A 21999-nucleotide genomic window follows, 5' to 3' on the forward strand; every position below is an offset into this window, starting at 1 on the left:
CAGTAAATACAAGAATATTGCTGTGTAACTCACACTACAGTATTTGACCATTTCTCTAAGAGCTGTGTTCTCCTCACCTTCCATCATCTAGTCCCAAACAGATGATGTTCCCCACCCCAGTAAAGCTCCTGAAAGCTACAGCCTCCACCTCCTCTGAGGGTCTGGGTTCAGGCACATACTCCAGACACCTCACTGGGGCCCCCACCTGGAAGCTCTTCACTGGGCGCAGTGTGGGCCTGTTCAGGGAGAATATCTCCACCTGCCCCTGGGTGACATCCCCTCCGCTGGCCACCTGCAGAGAGAAAAGTGGGTATCTAAGGTCAATAAAATACTCATCTACTAGTCACCTGCAGATAGAAACGGTGAGATACTCCTCACTGGCTACCTACAGAGAGAAAAGTTGGGTATGGAAGGTCCTTAAAATACTCCCACTAGTTATCTGCAGAGAGAGACGGTGGGATACTCCTCACTGGCTACCTACAGAGAGAAAAGTTGGGTCATTAAGATACGACAGCACACGTCACCTAGAGCAGGGGTTGCCAAACCTTTTCACTCAGGCACCCCTACCAGCATTAGGGAACATCCCACGTACGCGCCATGTCTATTTCTATGTCAATTTCTCTGTTCAAACCCTTCGTCGGTGGAGAGAATGTGCAGTTTTAAAGCAAATTTCCTTGCAATTTCATACAAATATCACACGTATAATGTGTATTCATGTTATATTTAGTGACTCAAAAATTACTACAAAATCTATGGACTAAAAAACCTAGCTAAAAAACGTTAGCTGACAAAGGCTTGTTGATCTGGACATTTCTGACAAGTTATAAATAGTTCTCTAAGGTATGCAATGACTTACATGACAGGAGGAAAACAGATGATACACTACCCAATTTCGAAATTGAACCTTGTGCATTCTACAATAATAACTTTCAAGAGTAAGTTGAAAGCCGGACTGAATTCCTAGGGGGCAGCATTTTCACGTTCGGATGAAAAGCGTGCCCAGAGTAAACTTCCTGCTACTCAGGCCCAGATGCTAATATACGCATATTATTAGTAGTATTGAATAGAAAACACTCTGAAGTTTCTAAAACTGTTTGAATGATGTCTGTGAGTATAACAGAACTCATATGGCAGGCAAAAACCTGAGAAAAATCCAACCAGGAAGTGGGAAATCTGAGGTTTGTAGTTTTTCAACTCATTGCCTACTGAGCCTCATTTTGACTTGTTTTAAGGACATTACATCAAAGTTAGATCAGCCTGTAGTGTGGTTTTCCACTTTAATTTTGAGTGTGACTCCAAATCCAGACCTCCATGGGTTGATAAATTTGATTTCCATTGATCATTTTTGTGTGATTTTGTTGTCAGCACATTCAACTATGTAAAGAAAAAAGTATTTAATAAGAATATTTCATTCATTCAGATCTAGGATGTGTTATTTTAGTGTTCCCTTTATTTTTTTGAGCAGTGTATTTTTGTTTCATCAGACCAGAGGACATTTCTCCAAAAAGTATGATATTTGTCCCCATGTGCAGTTGCAAACCGTAGTCTGGCTTTTTTATGGCGGTTTTGGAGCAGTGGCTTCTTCCTTGCTGAGCGGCCTTTCAGGTTATGTCAATATAGGACTCGTTTTACTGTGGATATAGATACTTTTGTACCTGTTTCCTCCAGCATCTTCACAAGGTCCTTTGCTGTTGTTCTGGGATTGATTTACACTTTTCGCACCAAAGTACGTTCACCTCTAGGAGACAGAACGTGTCTCCTTCCTGAGTGGTATGACGGCTGTGTGGTCCCATGGTGTTTATACTTGCATACTATTGTTTGTACAGATTAACGTGGTACCTTCAGGCGTTTGGAAATTGCTCCCAAGGATGAAACAGACTTGTGGAGGTCTACAATTATTTTTCTGAGGTCTTGGCTGATTTCTTTTGATTTTCCCATGATGTCAAGCAAAGAGGCACTGAGTTTGAAGCTTGGCCTTGAAATACATCCACAGGTACACTTCCAACTGACTCAAATGATGTCAATTAGCCTATCAGAAGCTTCTAAAGCCATGACATAATTTTCTGGAATTTTCCAAGCTGTTTAAAGGCACAGTCAACTTAGTGTATATAAACTTCTGACCCACTGGAATTGTGATACAGTGAATTATAAGTGAAATAGTCTGTCTGTAAACAATTGTTGTAAAAATTACTTGTGTCATGCACAAAGTAGATGTCCTAACCGACTTGCCAAAACTATAGTTTGTTATTAACAATACATTTGTGGAGTGGTTGAAAAATGAGTTTTAATGACTCCAACCTAAGTGTATGTAAACTTCCGACTTCAACTGTATCTGGGTCAAGATATCTTCTCCCCTAGCCATCAGCAGAGAATGAGGTGGTCATGTAAAGGTCAGTAAAGACCGTCAGTCACAGCAAACATGCTTCCCAGTCTAAGCAGTTTGGGTATATATTATGATCTGTTCGCTTTAGTGTTCGGCAGGTTTTTTTTTACGGCTGTTTGACATTTCTTCTTGAGGCCAAGTCCATTTGGTAGCCGAAGTCTACTTCGTCTGTGATTGGTCAACAGTTCTTTGTTGTCATTCAACGAGAGACAAAAAGTTTTCAGAAAATAAAATTTGCTTGAGAAATACTGAACCAAACATCTTTGTGAATGTTAAATTGTGCAACTATGACCTTCTCTGCAAAAATGTCAAAACTTATTACAGATTTCTTGATTTATGTTAGATTAATTGTGACTATTTAGAGGAAGTGTTATGGCTATGTTGTTTCTACGTTGGCTCAAGAAGACAAACTAATATTTCTGCTTCTTTCTCATTTTTTCAAGCAGTCTTTTAGGGTAGTATGCGAGGCACAGAAGTTTGCTTCACCAAGCCGAGTTCTGCTAGGATCAAACCAAACCTAGTATGCGGGTGCCGAAACACAACACAGGCGAATAGGGTCTGGGTGAATGGTGGTTGAGAAATATTTTGGATACGAGACTATGGGCCATCTTTTTTAGTGACTTGCTCATGCTTACAATAATTAATTCCTCTTAGCTCTGATATTCACACTTGTCAGCAGTTTCAGCAGAGACTAAAGTTAAAATCAAATATCCTTTCAAATCCTGTCAATAGTCCTCCCTCACTTTTAAATATCCCTCAGATTCAGAGACCACAGACTGTAATGGATTCATAATGTCATCTCCAGAACATCAAACAATTTCTAAAACTCAGATCTTTTCATCAACGAAGAACAGAGAGATTTAAAAAAAAAAATACTGTACTTTGAAAGGCTGTGCTTCGCTTGATAATTGAGGGTTTTCTTTAAGATGATTGATTTAATGTTTGAGTCGGGTACTGAGCAATGACAAACTCAATCCCAATGAAGGGATGAAATACTGTTGACTGTTGAATCAGATGACAAGGTGACCCCATTAAAACTCATCTTCACAGAATGGACAGAATGAGACAAGGTTATTGGTCATTAGGAGGGGGGCACATTGACCGGTGGTTGTATGTTAGTGGTGTTCCTTTGCCTGTGGTCCATAGTGTCTACAGGGGCATGAGTTCGACATATCTTGTTCACCAACACACGTTGTGTCAGCCACAAGTAGCAGTCCATCAAAAAAAAAACACCTGGCATAATCAAAACTGGCCTGGCAATCATCCCCCACTTCCCCTCTGGATTCCACACTCTCTGCTGTAGGCCTGAGTGGCTGCCTGACTGAATAGAGGCTTGATTCTGCAAGTATCACGCTCATATTGAATACAAGGATATAACATCTATAAACGAGACAGGAATGCTTTTGGGGGAGGTGTTGCTGTATATATTCAGAGCCATATCCCTGTAATGTTTAGAGAAGATCTTATGTCAAATGTTATTGAAGTGTTGTGGTTGCAGGTTCACCTGGCACATCTAAAGCCTTTTTTTGGGGGTGTTGCTGTAGGCCACCAAGTTCTAACAGTCAGTATCTAAATAATATATGTGAAAAGATTGATAGTGTATCTGGTTAAGATGGCGCCAATGAACATGGATGACGTTATACAGTTTTGTGTAACTTATTTTTTTACTTATTGTGTACATAATGTTGCTGCTACCGCCTCTTATGACCAAAAAGAATTCTGGACATCAGAAAAGCGATCACTCACCACAGACTGGGAGAAACTTTTTCCTTTAACGAGTCAGACAAGAAGGATATCCTGCTTTCACTGGAACAGGCCCAGATCCACGCCTTTTACGTGAAGAAAAGACGCCGGAAAAGGGGACGCAGAACGGGATCCTTCTGAGATGCCGGAGGCGAGCGAGTAAACTCCCAATGCCTTCCATTCGCCTTGCTAAAGTGCAATCGTTAGAAAATAAAATTGATGACCTATTATTAAGATCATCCTACCAACGGGACATTAAAAACTGTAACATCCTATGTTTCACCGAGCCGTGGCTGAACGAAGAAACGGACAATATAGAGGAAATTCCATGCACCGGCAGAACAGAGATGGAACCTCTGGAAAGATGAGGGGTGGGGGTGTGTGTCTTTCTGTCAATAACAGCTGGTGCGCGATGTCTAATATTAACTTCTTATGGCTGCAAGGGGCAGTATTGAGTAGCCAGTTAAATAGTGCCCATTTCAAACGGCCTCGTACTCAATTCTTGCTCGTACAATATGCATATTATTACTACTATTGGATAGAAAACACTCTATAGTTTCTAAAACCGTTTGAATTATTTCTCTGAGTGAAACAGAACTCATTCTGCAGCACTTTTCCTGACCAGGAAGTGGAATGTCAGAAATATATGCTCTGTTCAACTTCCTGCCTATACATGGTCATGATACGTAAGAGTCTACGTACACTTCATACGCCTTCCTCTGGGTGTCAAGAGGCTGTGAGAGAAGAAATTTTGTGTTTATCTTCATCTGAATTGGAATACAAGCTCTTTGTATGACGTGTCCCTCATTTCCGGTACTCTGAAGCGCGCGACTTGGACAGTGGGATTGCCTTCTGTTTTGCTGCCGTTATGGACGACAACTATCTCCGGCTCGGATTTTATTTGATACATGTTACCATATCATCGTAACGTATGTTTTTTCAATATAGTTTAATCAGATTATTGAAATTTTTTCGGGAGTTTTGCCGTGTTCCGTTCTCTGACTTTGTTGTCGTTGGAGAGATCCGTGCCACTCGGCTAGTGTGCATGCTAAATGAAGAGGGATATTTGCCGTTCCAGATCAAAACAACGACTGTTCTGGACAAAGGACACCTTGTCCAACATTCTGACGGAAGATCACCAAAAGTAAGAAACATTTTGTGATGCTATTTCTAATATCTGTCGTGCATGTGAACTGGTCGTGGGCGCCCAAGTGTTTCTGGCTATTGTGGCTACGCTAATATAGCGCTACATTTTGTTTTCGCTGTAAAACATTTAATAAATCGGAAATATTGTCTGGAATCACAAGATGCCTGTCTTTCAATTGCTGTACACTATGTATTTTTCAGAAATGTTTTATGATGAGTAATTAGGTATTTGACGTTGGTGTCTGTAAATATTATGGCTGCTTTCGGTGCAATATCTGATTGTAGCTGAAATGTAAACTATGATTTATACCTGAAATATGCAAATTTTTCGAACAAAACATATGCTATACAATAAATATGTTATCAGACTGTCATCTGATGAAGTTTTTTCTTGGTTAGTGGCTATTTATTTCTTTATTTGGTCGAATTTGTGATAGCTACTGATGGAGTAAGAAACTGATGGAGTAAGAAAAGTGGTGTCTTTTGCTAACGTGGTTAGCTAATAGATTTACATATTTTGTCTTCCCTGTAAAACATTTTAAAAATCGGACATGTTGGCTTGATTCACAAGATGTGTACCTTTCATATGCTGTATTGGACTTGTTAATGTGTGAAAGTTAAATATTTAAAAAAAATATCTTTTGAATTTCGCGCCCTGCACTTTGAGCTGGCTGTTGTCATAAGTGTACCGACGTCGGGCTTGCAGCCCAAACAGGTTAAAGAAGTCTCGAGGTATTGCTCGTCTGCGGTAGAGTACCTTATGATAAGTTGTCGATCACACTTTCTACCAAAAGAGTTCTCATCTGTATTATTCGTAACCGTCTATGTACCACCACAAAGTGAAGCTGGCACTAAGACCACACTCAACCAACTCTATAAGGCCATAAGCAAAGAAGAAAATTCTCACCCAGAAGCGGCGCTCCTAGTGGCCGGGGACTTGAATGCAGGCAAACTTAAATCAGTTTTACCATATTTTTACCAGCATGCAACCAGGGGAAAAAAGTCCTAGACCACCTTTTCTCCACACACAGATGCATACAAAGCTCTCCCCACCCTCCATTTGGCAAATCTGAGCATAATTCTATCCTCCTGATTCCTGCTTACAAGCAAAAACTAAAGCAGGAAGTACCAGTGACTCTCTCAATACGGAACTGGTCAGATGACGCGGATGCTAAACTACAGGACTGTTTTTCTAGCACAGGCTGGAATATGTTCCGGGATTCATCCAATGGCATTGAGGAATACACCACCTCAGTCATTGGCTTCATCAATAAGTGCATCGACGACGTCGTCCCCACAGTGACTGTACCTACATATCCCAACCAGAAGCCATGGATAACAGGCAACATCCACATCGAACTAAAGGCTAGAGCTGCCGCTTTCACGGAGCGGGAGACTAATCCGGAATCAGGAATCAAATTGTTTATTCACCCAAAATACATTTCTTACCTGGATAAAAGGAACACCTATGTGAGAATGCTGTTCATCGACTATAGCTCAGCATTCAACACCATAGTGCCCATGAAGCTCATCACTAAGCTAAGGACTCTGGGACTAAACACCTCCCTCTGTAACTGGATCCTGGACTTCCTGACGGGCCGCTCCCCAGGTGGCAAGAGTAGGCAACAACATGACTGCCACGCTGATCCTTAACACTGGGGCCACTTAGGGGTGTGTACTTGTCCCCTCCTGTATTCCTTGTTCACCCCCGACTGCGTGGCCAAACACGACTCCAACACCATCATTAAGTTTGCTGACGACACAACAGTGGTAGGCCTGATCATGGACAACGATGAGATGGCCTATAGGGAGGAGGTCAGAGACCTGGCAGGGTGGTGCCAGGACAACAACCTCTCCCTCAATGTGAGCAAGACAAAGGAGCTGATCGTGGACTACAGGAAAAGGCGGGCCGAACAGGCCCCCATTAACATCGACGGGGCTGTAGTGGAGCGGGTCGAGAGTTTCAAGTTCCTTGGTGTCCACATCACAAACAAACTATCATGGTCCAAAACATACCAAGACAGTCGTGAAGAGGGCACGACAAAACCCTTTCCCCCTCAGGAGACTGAAAAGATTTGGCATGGGTCCTCAGATCCTCAAAAGGTTCTACAGCTGCACCATCGAGAGCATCCTGACCGGATGCATCACCACCTGGTATGGCAACTGCTCGGCATCTGACCATAAGGCGGTACAGAGGGTAGTGCGAACGGCCCAGTACATCACTGGGGCTAAGCTTCCTGTCATCTATGGACCTATATAATAGACGGTGTCAGAGGAAAGCCCATAAAATTGTCAGAGACTCCAGTCACCCAAGTTATAGACTGTTTTCTCTGCTGCCGCACGGCAAGAGGTACCGGAACGCCAAGTCTAGGATCAAAGGCTCCTCACCAACTTCTACCCCCAAGCCATTAGACTGCTGAACAATTATTAAAAAACGCCACCGTACAATTTACATTGACACCACCCTCCTCTTGTCCTCTTGTACACTGCTGCTACTCGCTGTTTGTTTGTTACCTATGCATAGTCACTTCGCCCCCACCTACAGATTACCTCAATTAGTCTGTACCCCTGCACACAGACTCGGTACCGGTGCCCCCTGTATATAGCCTCGTTTTTGTTATTCTTATAGTGTTACTTTTTATTATTACTTTTTAATTGAGCCTACTTGGTAAATATTTTCTTCTTCTTGAACTACACTGTTGGTTAAGGGCTTGTAAGTAAGCATTTCACAGTAAAGTCTACTTTTGTTGTATTCAGCGCATGTGGCAAATAAAGTTTGATTTGATTTCATGTAAACAGAGAGGTCTACTTTCTTGGGAACCTGAATATTGACTAGTTTTCATCTAAAAGCCTTTTCATTTGGGGTGTTTCTATAGGCCACCATGTACTAACAGTCAGTATCTAAATATTATGTTTGAAATGCTTTATGGTGTATGTGAAGTAAACAGAGAGGTCTACTTAATTGGAAACCTGAATATTGACTGGTTTTCATCAAGCTGTCCACTCAAGAGGAAGCTTCTCACTGTAACCAGTGCCTTTAAATCTAGTTCAGGTTATTAATCAACCTACCAGGATGTTAACAAACACTACAGGAACATGCATTGATCACATTTTTACTAATAATGTAGAACTTTGGATGCAGTGATAACAATGTAGTGACTATATCCAGGAAAGCCAAAGTTCCAAAAGCGGGACCTAAAATACTGTGTAAGAGGTCATACAAAAGATTTAGCTGTAACTCTTATGTGGATGATGTTAAAAAATATTTGTTGGTCTGATGTGATTAATAAGGAGAGTCCAGACGCTGCACTTGATGAATTTATGAAATTCCTTCTTCCAATTATTTATAAACATGGACATGTTAAGAAACTGACTGTTAGAACTGTTAAGGGTCCATGGATTGATGAGGAATTGAAAAACTGTTTGGTTGAAAGAGATGGGGTAAAAGGAATGGCTAATAAGTCTGGCTGCACATCTGACTGGCTGACTTATTGCAAATTGAGAAATGATGTGACTAAACTCAACAAAAAGAAGAAACTGTATTATGAAGTCAATATCAATGATATAAAGACACACACCCCCACCCCTCATCTTACCAGAGGTACCATCTCTGTTCTGCCGGTGCATGGAATTTCCCGCCAGCTCTATATTGTCCGTTTCTTCGTTCAGCCACGGCTCGGTGAAACATAGGATGTTACAGGTTTTAATGATATAAACTTTGGAGTACTTTAAATGAAAATATGGGCAGAAAGACAAATTCAATTCCATCTTTCATCGAATCAGATGGTTTATTCACCAAAAAACCATTGGAAGTAAAATGCATTAAAAAAAACATTAAAAAACAAATCATGAAAGAAAAGCAGTGTATGTTAGAATTTTGTAAAGTTGGTACTGGCATTGACATGGAAAGATACTAAGGATGTTACTCGACTATATAGCCACTCCTATCTCTCATATCTTTAATCTGAGCCTGGAGGAAAGCCTTTGTCCTCAGGCCTGGAGGGAAGTCAAAGTCATTCCACTACCCAAGAGTGGCCTTTACTGGTTCTAACAGCAGACCTATCAGCTTGCTGCCAGCTCTTAGCAAACTGTTGACCAAATGCTAGATTTCAGTGCAGCCTTTGATATCATTGACCATAACCTGTTGTTGAGAAAACATATGGCTTTTCAACCTCTGCCATATCATGGATTAAGAGCTATCTATCTAATATAACTCAGAGGGTTTTCTTTAATGAAAGCTTCTCTAATGTCAAACATGTCAAGTGTAGTGTACCGCAGGGCAGCTCTCTAGGCCCTCCACTCTTTTCTATTTTTACCAATGACTTGCCACTGGCATTAAACAAAGCATGTGTGTCCATGTATGCTGATGATTCAACCATATACGCATCCGCAACCACAGCTAATGAAGTAACTGAAACCCTTAACAAAGAGTTGCATTCGGTTTTGGAATGGGTGGTCAGTAATAAACTGGAGGATTGTATTTGGTACAAATCATTGCCTAAGTTCTCGATCTCAGCTGAATCTGGTAATGAATGGTGTGGCTGTTGAACAAGTTGAGGAGACTAAATTACTTGGTGTTACTTTAAATTGTAAACTGTCATGGTCAAAACATATGGATTCAATGGCTGTAAAGATGGGGAGAGGTCTGTCCATAATAAAGAGATGCTCTGCTTTTTTGACACCACACTCCACAAAACATGTCCTGCAGTCTTTTAACAGTCCCCAGGTCCAGAACAATTTCAAGGAAACGTACAGTATTATACAGAGCCATGAGTGCATGGAACTCCCTTCCATCTTATATAGCGAAAGAAAACAGCAAACCTGGTTTCAAAAGACAAATAAAGAAAAAGTTCATCTGTCCAGTGTCTGTGTTCTTTTGCCCATCTTAATCTTTCCTTTTTATTGGCGAGACTGAGTTTTGGCTTTTTCTTTGCATCTCTGCCCAGAAGGCCAGCATCCCGGAGTCGCCTCTTCACTCTTCACTGTGCTTCTACACCTGTATTGCTTGCTGTTTGGGGTTTTAGGCTGGGTTTCTGTACAACAGTTTGAGATATCAGCTGATGTAAGAAGGGCTATATAAATACATTTGATTTGATTTGATTCACTGTTGACGTTGAGACATGTTTTGCGAGTACTATTTAATGAAGCTGCCAGTTGAGGACTTGTGAGGCGTCTGTTTCTCAAACTAGACACTAGACATGTACTTGTCTTCTTGCTCAGTTGTGCACCGGGGCCTCCCACTCCTCTTTCTAGTCTGGTTAGAGACAGTTTGCGCTGTTCTGTGAAGGGAGTAGTACACAGCGTTGTACGAGATCTTCAGTTTCTTGGCAATTTCTCGCATGGAATAGCCTCAGAACAAGAATAGACTGACGAGTTTCAGAACAAAGGTCTTTATTTCTGGCCATTTTGACCCTGTAATGGAACCCAGAAATGCTGATGATCCAGATACTCAACTAGTCTAAAGAAGGCCAGTTTTATTGCTTCTTTAATCAGGACAACAGTTTACAGCTGTGATAACATAATTGCAAAAGGGTTTTCTAATGATCAATTAGCCTTTTAAAATGATAAACTTGTATTAATTGACACCACGTGCCATTGGAACACAGGAGTGATTGTTGCTGATAATGGGCCTTTGTACGCCAACGTAGATATACCATAAAAAACCTGCCGTTTCCAGCTACAATAGTCATTTACCACATTAACAATGTCTACACTGTATTTCTGATCAATTTTATGTTATTTTAATGGACAGAAAGTCTGCTTTTCTTTCAAAAACAAGGACATTTCTAAGTGATCCCAAACTTTTGAATGGTAGTGTATGTGAATTGTAAAGTCTTTTGTCTGTAATGTCTTTTTCATTATGTGTCGGACCCCAGTAAGACTATCTGTCGCCATTGGCGTCGGCTAATGGGGATCCTAATAAATCAAATAATAAGTCAAATCAAATATTGGCCTTGTGTCAAGCCTGCCAATGTCACTAGGTAAACCTAGAGCTGTAGAAATTTCAATTAGGAGGCTCCAAATAATTCTCTCCAATCATTAAGTGAAGTCATCATGGGTTTTCAACAGGATTCTCCAAGCTGTTTTTCTCTCTATGGGACTGATGCAACTGTCCAACTGAAGTGTAATGTCCCTCCCAAAAACTGACACTGAATAGCAAAGATGGACTTTCCACGGGAGTCACATTATTATTATTATTATGTAAGTCACAATCTGGTTTCAGAGCTGGTCGTTGGTGCACCTCAGCCACGCTCAAGGTCCTAAACGATTTCTTAACTGCCATCGATAAGAAACAATACTGTGCAGCCATATTCATTGACCTGGCCAAGGCTTTCGACTCTGTCAATCACCACATCCTCATCGGCAGACTCGATAGCCTTGGTTTCTCAAATGATTGCCTCGCCTGGTTCACCAACTACTTCTCTGATAGAGTTCAGTGTGTCAAATCGGAGGGACTGTTGTCCAGGCCTCTGGCAGTCTCTATGGGGGTGCCATAGGGTTCAATTCTTGGGCCGACTCTCTTCTCTGTATACATCAATGATGTCGCTCTTGCTGCTGGTGAGTCTCTGATCCACCTCTAAGCAGACGACACCATTCTGTATACTTCTGGCCCTTCTTTGGACACTGTGTTACCAACTTCCAGACGAGCTTCAATGCCATACAACTCTCCTTCCGTGGACTCCAACTGCTCTTAAATACAAGTAAAACTATGCTCTTCAACCGATCGCTGCCTGCACCTGCCCGCCCGTCCAGAATCACTACTCTAGACGGTTCTGACTTAGAATATGTGGACAACTACAAATACCTAGGTGTCTGATTAGACTGTAAACTCTCCTTCCAGACTCACATCAAAAACCTCCAATCCAAAGTTAAATCTAGAATTGGCTTCCTATTTCGCAACAAAGCATCCTTCACTCATGCTGCCAAACATACCCTCGTAAAACTGACCATCCTACCGATCCTCGACTTCGGTGATGTCATTTACAAAATAGCCTCCAATACCCTACTCAATAAATTGGATGCAGTCTATCACAGTGCCATCCGTTTTGTCACTAAAGCCCCATATACTACCCACCACTGTGACCTGTACGCTCTCGTTGGCTGGCCCTCGCTTCATACTCGTCGCCAAACCCACTGGCTCCAGGTCATCTACAAGACCCTGCTAGGTAAAGTCCCCCCTTATCTCAGCTCGCTGGTCACCATAGCAGCATCCACCTGTAGCACGCGCTCCAGCGGGTATATCTCTCTGGTCATCCCCAAAGCCAATTCCTCCTTTGGCTGCCTCTCCTTCCAGTTCTCTGCTGCCAATGACTGGAACGAACTACACTGGAAACACATTTCACTCACTAGCTTTAAGCACCAGCTGTCAGAGCAGCTCACAGATTACTGCACCTGTACATAGCCCATCTATAATTTAGCCCAAACAACTACCTCTTCCCCTACTGTATTTATTTATTTATTTATTTTGCTCCTTTGCACCCCAATATTTCTATTTCTACTTTGCACATTCTTCCACTGCAAATCTACCATTCCAGTGTTTTACTTGCTATATTGTATTTACTTCGCCACCATGGCCATTTTTTGCCTTTACCTCCCTTATCTCACCTCATTTGCTCACATTGTATATAGACTTATTTTTCTACTATATTATTGACTGTATGTTTGTTTTACTCCATGTGTAACTCTGTGTTGTTGTATGTGTCGAACTGCTTTGCTTTATCTTGGCCAGGTCGCAATGGTAAATGAGAACTTGCCTACCTGGTTAAATAAAGGTGAAATAAATAAATAAATAAAATGTGAATAAGACTTGGGATAAATATAGTCTTTAGACCCTTTTGACTCCCCTCCCTGGCCTTATTTGCATGCAATCATTTGTTAGATTTGTATCAGCATGCTGATCTGGAAGGGAAAAGTCCCTTGGGCTCTAGCTAGCGAGCCAGAGCAAATAATGGACTGTTACACGGGGAAAGCTACAGAGACGAGCTCCCCGAAAACAAAGCTTCAAGACAAGTGGCTCTGTGTAACAAGAGCCTGAAGCAATCCCAACTCCTACACTTAACCACCCACACATCCAACTGCCCCTGTCCTTCTCCATCCAATTCCTCCACAGACCCAGTGAAATGACTGTGTCCTGACAAACTCATCCCTACATGTTTGTTGGAATAGATATCTGGAGTCGTACCCTGGCCAGAGTTCTGTTGTTTTGTCAGAGTGCAGCAGGAACTTCCTTAAAGTATCTAACTGCTCTGACAGCAGTAATTAGATGGGTCTGGAACGAGGGAGGCAGTGTAAGACGATGAACATAGACATGCCTTGGTGGTGAGGCTAAGTGAACGCTGAAGTTTGTAACGTTGGCAATGACTCATTCTAAAATCTTAGCTCTTATTCTGTTTCAGTCCTGCTTTGTTTACCACGTTACACACCATGAGGATGAATCTGAACTTGTCTGAAATCTGGAGTGGCTGAGGACGAGGGTGAGAGGAGAGGTCATATATGGTATAAGGGGGAAATACACCAGTCAGAGAAGGGGAGTGAAGCGGCGAATGTAGACAAACAGGGAAATGCATGTGAATCAGACTGATTAGAAACATGGGCATTGCTGTGATCAAAGCCAGCAGAAATCCCACCAGCCCATCTCACTTTAACATGATTAGTGTCATACCTCATTTGACAAGCCTGCCAGGGAGGTAGATCTGAGACGAGTGGGGGAGTGAGCAGAGGAGAGCAGAGCGCCCGACCAGTTGTTTATTCATGGTTCCACTGGCTCTTATTATGATATTGTGTATCTTCCAAAAAATAATAATCCTAACTTTGGGATGTTGTTAGGAAATAAATTACAGGCATGTGACATACAGTAGCTTGGGAAGAACACTTACTTAGGTGAAGATATATGCTGTTTGAAAATCTTTCTGTGATGATTGCATGGTAGGTAACAGTGGATGCTGGACTCTTTGCAAAACTTGATCTTTCAAGGTAGGTACTGTATCATGTGTTGCAACCTGTCACACATGTAGCCTACATAACTGCAGCACTTGACATTCTCAAGCTCAATGTTGCCAAAACATTGCAAAACACTTCAATCATTGTTATTTACTTATTATTTAGGTACTGTACAGTCGTGGCCAAAAGTTTTGAGAATGACAAAAATATACATTTCCACACAGTTTGCTGCTTCAGTGTCTTTAGATATTTTTGTCAGATGTTACTATGGAATACTGACGTTTAATTATAAGCATTTCATATGTGTCAAAGGCTTATATTGACAATTACATGAAGTTGATGCAAAGAGTCAATATTTGCAGTGTTGACCCTTCTTTTTCAAGACCTCTGCAATCCGCCCTGGCATGCTGTCAATTAACTTCTGAGCCACATCCTGACTGATGGCAGCCCATTCTTGCATAATCAATGCTTGGAATTTGTCAGAATTTGTGGGTTTTTGTTTGTCCACCCGCTTCTTGAGGATTGACCACAAGTTCTCAATGTGATTAAGGTCTGGGGAGTTTCCTGGCCATGGACCCAAAATATCGATGTTTTGTTCCCCGAGCCACTCACTTATCACTTTTGCCTTTTGGCAAGGTGCTCCATCATGCTGGAAAAGGCATTGTTCGTCACCAAACTGTTCCTGGATGGTTGCTCTCGAGAAGTTGCTCTCGAGGATGTGTTGGTACCATTCTTTATTCATGGCTGTGTTCTTAGGCAAAATTGTGAGTGAGCCCACTCCCTTGGCTGTGAAGCAACCACACACATGAATCGTCTCAGGATACTTTACTGTTGGCATGACACAGGACTGATGGTAGCACTCACCTTGTCTTCTCCGGACAAGCTTTTTTCCAGATGCCCCAAACAATCGGAAAGGGGATTCATCAGAGAAAATTACTTTGCCCCAGTCCTCAGCAGTCCAATCCCTGTACCTTTTGCAGAGTATCAGTCTGTCCCTGATGTTTTTCGTGGAGAGAAGTGGCTTCTTTGCTGCCCTTCTTGACACCAGGCCATCCTCTAAAAGTCTTTGCCTCACTGTGCGTGCAGATGCACTCACATCTGCCTGCTGCCATTCCTGAGCAAGCTCTGTACTGGTGGTGCCCCGATCCCACAGCTGAATCAACTTTAGGAGACGTCCTGGCGCTTGCTGGACTTTCTTGGGCGCCCTGAAGCCTTCTTCACAACAATTGAACCGCTCTCCTTGAAGTTCTTGATGATTCGATAAATTGTTGATTTAGGTGCAATCTTACTGGCAGCAATATCCTTGCCTGTGAAGCCATTTTTGTGCAAAGCAATGATGACGGCACGTGTTTCCTTGCAGGTAACCATGATTGACAGAGGAAGAACAATGATTCCAAGCACCCAAGGAGGGTGGTTACCTGCAAGGAAACACGTGTCGTCATCATTGTGTGTGTGTGTGTGTGTGTGTGTGTGTGTGTGTGTGTGTGTGTGTGTGTGTGTGTGTGTGTGTGTGTGTGTGTGTGTGTGTGTGTGTGTGTGTGTGTGTGTGTGTGTGTGTGTGTGTGTGTGTGTGTGTGTGTGCATGTGTGTGAATGGTATGTGTGTGGGCGTATGTAGTCTGTGTGTGTGTGTGTGTGTCAGTGTAAGGTGTGTGAGTAGAGTTCAGAGTCTTAAGGATAACCACTAAAACAATTAAGTCCCAGATAGGGAGCACAGCCTTCCTAGAGGGCTTCTTCCACTGTCTGGCCTTATCCACCCAATTTATCCACCTGATTTATCAACCTACTTTAGGAGGATTACCCCATCAATTGCCCATTCTTTCCAGAAAGGAGGGGCACCAAAAAATGAAACTAAGATTAACAGATGATTTTCTGAGGCATGGTTTTTCACAGAAAGTGGTCCTATTTTAAATCCAGCTAAATTCCAACAAGTCCAGGGATTGTGGCACTTTTGTCTGCCAGTGAAATTTGCTCCACTCATCACAAAACCCCTCTGTAGTCTTTTCTTTCTCCCACACACTCGTATACTACCAAAAAGGTTTCGAAAGGGTTCTACCTGGAACCAAAAATAGTTATTCAAAGGGTTCTCCTATGGGGACAGCCAAAGAACAATTTTAGGTCTAGATAGGACCTTTTTTTTACTAAGAGTGTATATGAACGTGAAGGGTCAGTTTCCATGATGATAATTGTTTTGAAGAGAAAACCCTCTAAACCACATTCACTGCTAAATATTTTGTATTTTAGATGAAAAGATGTGAACAATCCTGAGGCCAATATAAATAGTATATTACAGAAGAATATTAGTATCAAAATGTGTCATGGTTAATGGTTGTTAAATACTTTGGTGTGCATGTGCATGTCTGTGTGCATGCTTGTGCGTGTGTGCACGTGTGTGTTTGTGTGCATGCGTGCATGTGTGTGTGTGCCTGTAAGCACTGCATGTGTCACTCACCCAGAGGTAGCCTTGAGGTAGCAAGGTGCACCCTGCAGAGACCTGTACCGGATTGTGAAGGGCAGCTTCAAGCTAAAAAGGAAACAAAACAAATATTAAGCAATAAAAAAATATTACCAGTGACGTGTAGGCAGGCTTCCCCCAAAAATGTACCCCCTGACAAACTCATCGCTACTTGTTTGTGGGAATAGATATCTGGAGTCGTGCCCTGGCCAGAGTTCTGTTGTTTTGTCAGAGTGCAGCAGGAACTTCCTGAAAGTATCTAACTGCTTTTACACCAGTAATTAGATGGGTCTAGACCGAAGGGGGCAGTGTAAGAGGATGAAAATAGACATGCCAATTCACAAGAGGCTGAATATTTCTCACCGGAGAAAGCATCCGAGTGAGCGAAACAATGCCCCTCTGTCTCAGATGCTGTCTGGACAAAAAGAGTATGACATTGTCGCCGCCCGTAGCATTGAATGCAAGGGAAGCCAGCGAGCATTTGGCCTCCCTTGATAAAAAAGTATAAAATAATAGCCAGTCAGTGTTGAGCTAAACTGAGTGAGCTCAACTGTGAATGGTCCTGGCGCTCCAAAAGAAAAGTGTAAAGGGAAGCAAGTTTGGATTTGGCTTCACACCAATCACATCACATTAAGAGCAAAATGTCATTGATAGAAAATAATGGAATTGTTGCATCTCGTTGCATTGTTGTCCTCAGTGACTAGCTAGCAAGCTAAAATGGTCCGTTTCTTAAATTAGCCATGCATGGAGATAAGGATTTGGACTTGTGGTTTTACTTAATTCTCCGTTCTGGCCAATGATTATAAAGGTGATTCTGATCCATTCGTAAATTCATACATAGTGCCCCTGGCCTGAGAGGATGGACGTTCAATATGTAGCTAAATGTAGTAGGCTAATGTTAAGTAGCTGACTCATCATTGCCCATGAAAGGAAGTTAGGCTAGTGAGCAAGCATTTTAGCCAGGTAGCCTAGGACAACAAAAACTCAAAGCGTGTACTGTATGACGGAGTCATAGTGCATTTCATCAACATGAAAGAGAGGAGGATGGCTTTGGCATTTCTCTACAAGTAGGGTGAGTCAACATGTTTTTTCTACTTACTTGCACACACACAGAAATCACAACCATGGACAGCCAAATCATATTTAGCTTATGTTGATTGGACTAAATAGTTTTTGGTATCTTTTAGTTTTCACTGTATTAGCATAGATGATTTGATGATGGTGCTGGAATAGTGGAGACAGCTCCTGTTTTCTTTGCTACTTGCAGTAACTCTCCGTGTTTCTAAATCAATAGTTGTTCAGTAACGTTAGTCCGAAAATTTCGGAAACATTAACTTGACCATGATGTAGGTCATGCAACTGTTTGTTACATGCAATATACTTTGTGGACTTCACCAGACAGAGGTTGGTCTTCGGTTTTGTGATAAAACAAAGGTGTGGTTGAATTTATTCTGCCACTGTTTCTTCTTATTGTCTCGGCCTTAGGCCTATATATCACGGTCACAAGACATATAATCTAACAGGTTATAAAGCACACAAAGCACTTATCGCAACACAGGTTGTAATATGGCTTTTCATTTCTGGCTTGGCTTCCCCAGTGATTTTACCCATGCAACGCAACTGAATATTATATATTGTTTTGTTCATTTAGATAATTAAATATTCATCCCCATATGGTTTAGGTACAGTTGCTCTTCTAGCTGGAGACTGATTTCCCTTGGGATCGACTCTACACATCTGGATCGGCTTATAGAGCCCTGTAAGAGGATTAGATTCAGCCAAGACATAGGCCCGTTTCTCAGTGGTGTGGTATCAATTCACGTGTTCCATCGTCAACACGTGTTACCATGTCCAGCAGATCTAAGTTGTCAACCTGTGAGTGACGTTTATTTTCCTGGAGTCTGACAGGTGTTTTTTCCATTTGAATAAACAGGTCAGTCTAAAATGGCCACTCTTTTCATATTGGGAACTTCCTTTCAAGCAGCACTCACAGCACAGTTCTCCTACTGACAAAATGACAGTACCACATTGAGAAATTGCACCAGGCATGGGAAATTGATGGGGATGCACTGTTTCATGTTGAAATAAACAAAGGACATTTCTTTAAAGCTTTTCATTTGGTAGGATGTCAATCATAATAGTGGCCTCCTGCAACGAAGGCATTTTATGACTGTCTAAAATAGGTAGAGTGGGCTAACATACAGTACCTTGTCAGAGTTTGAACCATGGTCTCCATAGCTCCTACTGTTATAATAGCACCCTTGCCCTTTCACTGCTGCACAGACCTCTCCTACCTACTGCCCACAGCCATCTGTAGATTCTGCTTCTCAACACCCCCTCACATACAATAAATGTACATGTACTTGGTGTGTGCTATTTGCACCCTCACAATTGAAAGAGCACAGCTAGTACCTGGGACCTGCAGAACAATTATAGCCATTATGTTGCTCCTGAATGAGAATTTAACCCCTTTAGCATCAACTCATTTTCTATTACTAAAAAGTTTGGGAAGGTAGAGTATACAGTACATGAAAAACAGGGAATCCACTGGAGGACTGTAAGTGCTATAGGAATGTGACATTTACCATGACCATAACAGACCAGTCCAGAGTTGGAGCAGTAGGAATCGCTGCAATACAAAGGCTAAAACTGGTTTAGAAAATCACAGCTCTCAGATCTATGAGTCAGCAGTAAAACAATAGAAATAGACATTCAGAGTATAAGAGCAAACAGCAGTCTTAGGCCTGGAAGCTTTCAGTGTTGGCCAATGAATAGCTGCTTCTCGATCTTGGTGTCCCCATGAGACAAAGGACTGTGGGCATGCAGCCTCCCTGACCAGCACTATAGCCATGGACGTGAGGGAATGTTTATTGGTGGTGGTGATACTGGGCCATGTGGCAGACGGAACATCTAATTGTGTGGTGCTGGGGTGGGAATGTGGCTCAACGAGGTCAGCTGTGGATGCTGCACGCCATTTACTGTTGTCCAAAAGGCAGGAAACATCGATCATGGGTAATTTATAACATTCACTTGCCAAATCCCTCCCTCTCTCCCTTGCAGGGTGTGTTTGTAAACACAAAACACACCCCCAAAAATTATGCTGGACAGATGACTGCTTCTGCCCATCTGTCCAGTGAGTGCGTTCCTCCAGATCCCCTCGGTCTCTCTACATCTATTCACATTCATCACGCAGATGCACTGTCTCTCTCCATCAATCTCTTGCTCTGCCGCCCATTTTTTCTTCTCTCTCTCTGCTTATAGAGCCCACGTGTTCCAATCTCTCTCCCTCTCTGCCTGTCTCTCCCTCGCTATTCCTCTTGGCTAGCTATGAGGAGTGAGATGTTTTTTGATTGGTAATTAAACGGCAGTAATAATATGGCCCCATATGGAAGCCCTACGGTTAGAAGGAGGAGGCTGGTAGCTGAAGCAAAGGGACAGCAGCGTAGCGATGGGATACTGCTGGTTTTGTGGGCTGCAGACAGTGGGTTTTATCAGTCACCGGAGACCGCTGGCCTTTGCAGGTAATTTTCACAGTCAGAGTTTGATTTGTCTCTCTCTCTCATATATATATATATATATATATATATTTATATATACATACACACACACACAGTACCTGTCAAAAGTTTGGACACACCTACTCATTCCAGGGTTTTTCTTTATTTTTATTATTTTCTACATTGTAGAATAATAGTGAAGACATCAAATCTATGAATAACACATATGGAATCATGTAGTAACCAAAAAAGTGTTAAACAAATTAAAATATATTTAATATTTGAGAATCTTTAAAGTAGCCATCCTTTTCCTTGATGACAGTTTTGCACACTCTTGGCAGTCTCTCAACCAACGTCTCTGTTCATTGACCTTTCAACTCTGAACTACACTGTATGTTGAGTGGATTGTTGACTGCTCAATTTTTGCAAATCATATAATGTTGTTTGAAAGAATCTACAGTCACTCTTTAGAATTTCCATGACAGTATACAGAGGATAGCCCTATTTGGTAAAAGACAAAGTCCACATTATGGCAAAAACAGCTCAAATATGCAAAGAGAAACTATGTAATGAGTGCGTTGAGAGTCGGGAAGCAAGTTCAGGGAGTGAGTGTTTTAATAAATAAAATAAACAATGAACACGAAACACAAACAACGCACCGACATGAAAACAGAGTCAGAAATAATGAAGCCTCGAGAAGGAACCAAAGGGAGTGACATATATAGGGACGGTAATCAGGGAAGTGATGGAGTCCAGGTGAGTCTGATGACACGTAGGTGCGCGTAACGTCGGTGACAGGTGTGCTCCATAACGAGCAGCCTGGTGACCTAAAGGCCGGAGAGGGAGCAAACGTGACAAACGACAGTTCATTACTTTGAGACATGAAGGTCAGTCAATGCGGAAATTTCAAGAAGTTTTAAAGTTTCTTCAAGTGCAGTTGCAAAAACCATCAAGCGCTATGATGAAACTGGCTCTCATGAGGATCGCCACAGGAAAGTAAGACCTAGAGTTACCTCTGCTGCAGAGGATAAGTTCATTAGAGTTAACTGCACCTCTGACTACAGCCCAAATAAATGCTTCACAAATTTCAAGTAACAGACACATCTCAACATCAACTGTTCAGAGGAGACTGTGTGAATCAGACCTTCATGGTCAAATTGCTGCAAAGAAACCACTACTAAAGGACACAAATAAGAAAATGAGACTTGATTGGGCCAAGAAACACAAGTAATGGACATTAGACCGGTGGAAATCTGTCCTTTGGTCTGATGATTCCAAATGTTTGATTTTTGGTTAGAACCACTGTGTCTTTGTGAGATGCAGAGTAGGTGAACGGATGATCTCCCCATGTCTGGTTCCCACCGTGAAGCATGGAGAAGGAGCTGTGATGGTGTGGGGGTGCTTTGCTGGTGACACTGTTGTGATTTATTTAGAATTCAAGACATACTTAACCAGTATGGCTACCACAGTATTCTGCTGCGATATGCCATCCCATCTGGTTTGCGCTTAGTGGGACTATCATTTGTTTTTCAACAGGACAATGACCCAAAACACACCTCCAGGCTGTGCAAGGGCTATTTGACCAAGAAGGAGAGTGATGGAGTGCTGCATCAGATGACCTGGCCTCCACAATCACCCAACCTCAACCCAGTTGATATGTTTGAGATGAGTTCAATCGCAGAGTGAAGGAAAAGCAGCCAATAAGTGCTCAGCATATGTGGGAACTCCTTCAAGGCTGTTGGAATAGCATTCCAGGTGAAGCTGGAAATAAATCCCACATATTAACTTTTAACAAGGCACACCTGTTAATTTAAATGGATTCCAGGAGACTACCTC

At 42.1% G+C, this 21999-nt stretch overlaps 1 protein-coding gene across 1 annotated transcript in view; it reads right to left on the minus strand.

Moving 5' to 3' along the window:
• Nucleotides 1-21999, minus strand: part of arhgef10la (Rho guanine nucleotide exchange factor (GEF) 10-like a) — a 309208-nt gene that overhangs the window by 42567 nt on the left and 244642 nt on the right. Inside the window, exons 16-17 of the mRNA XM_039015885.1 lie at nt 16664-16735; nt 78-292 (exon numbers count right to left, since the gene is read on the minus strand). Of these exons, the coding sequence (XP_038871813.1) occupies nt 78-292; nt 16664-16735 (287 nt within the window). The remainder of the gene's footprint in view (nt 1-77; nt 293-16663; nt 16736-21999) is intronic.

This window comes from Salvelinus namaycush, chromosome 20 (assembly GCF_016432855.1).
Source record: "Salvelinus namaycush isolate Seneca chromosome 20, SaNama_1.0, whole genome shotgun sequence".
Taxonomy (NCBI): Eukaryota; Metazoa; Chordata; class Actinopteri; order Salmoniformes; family Salmonidae; genus Salvelinus; species Salvelinus namaycush.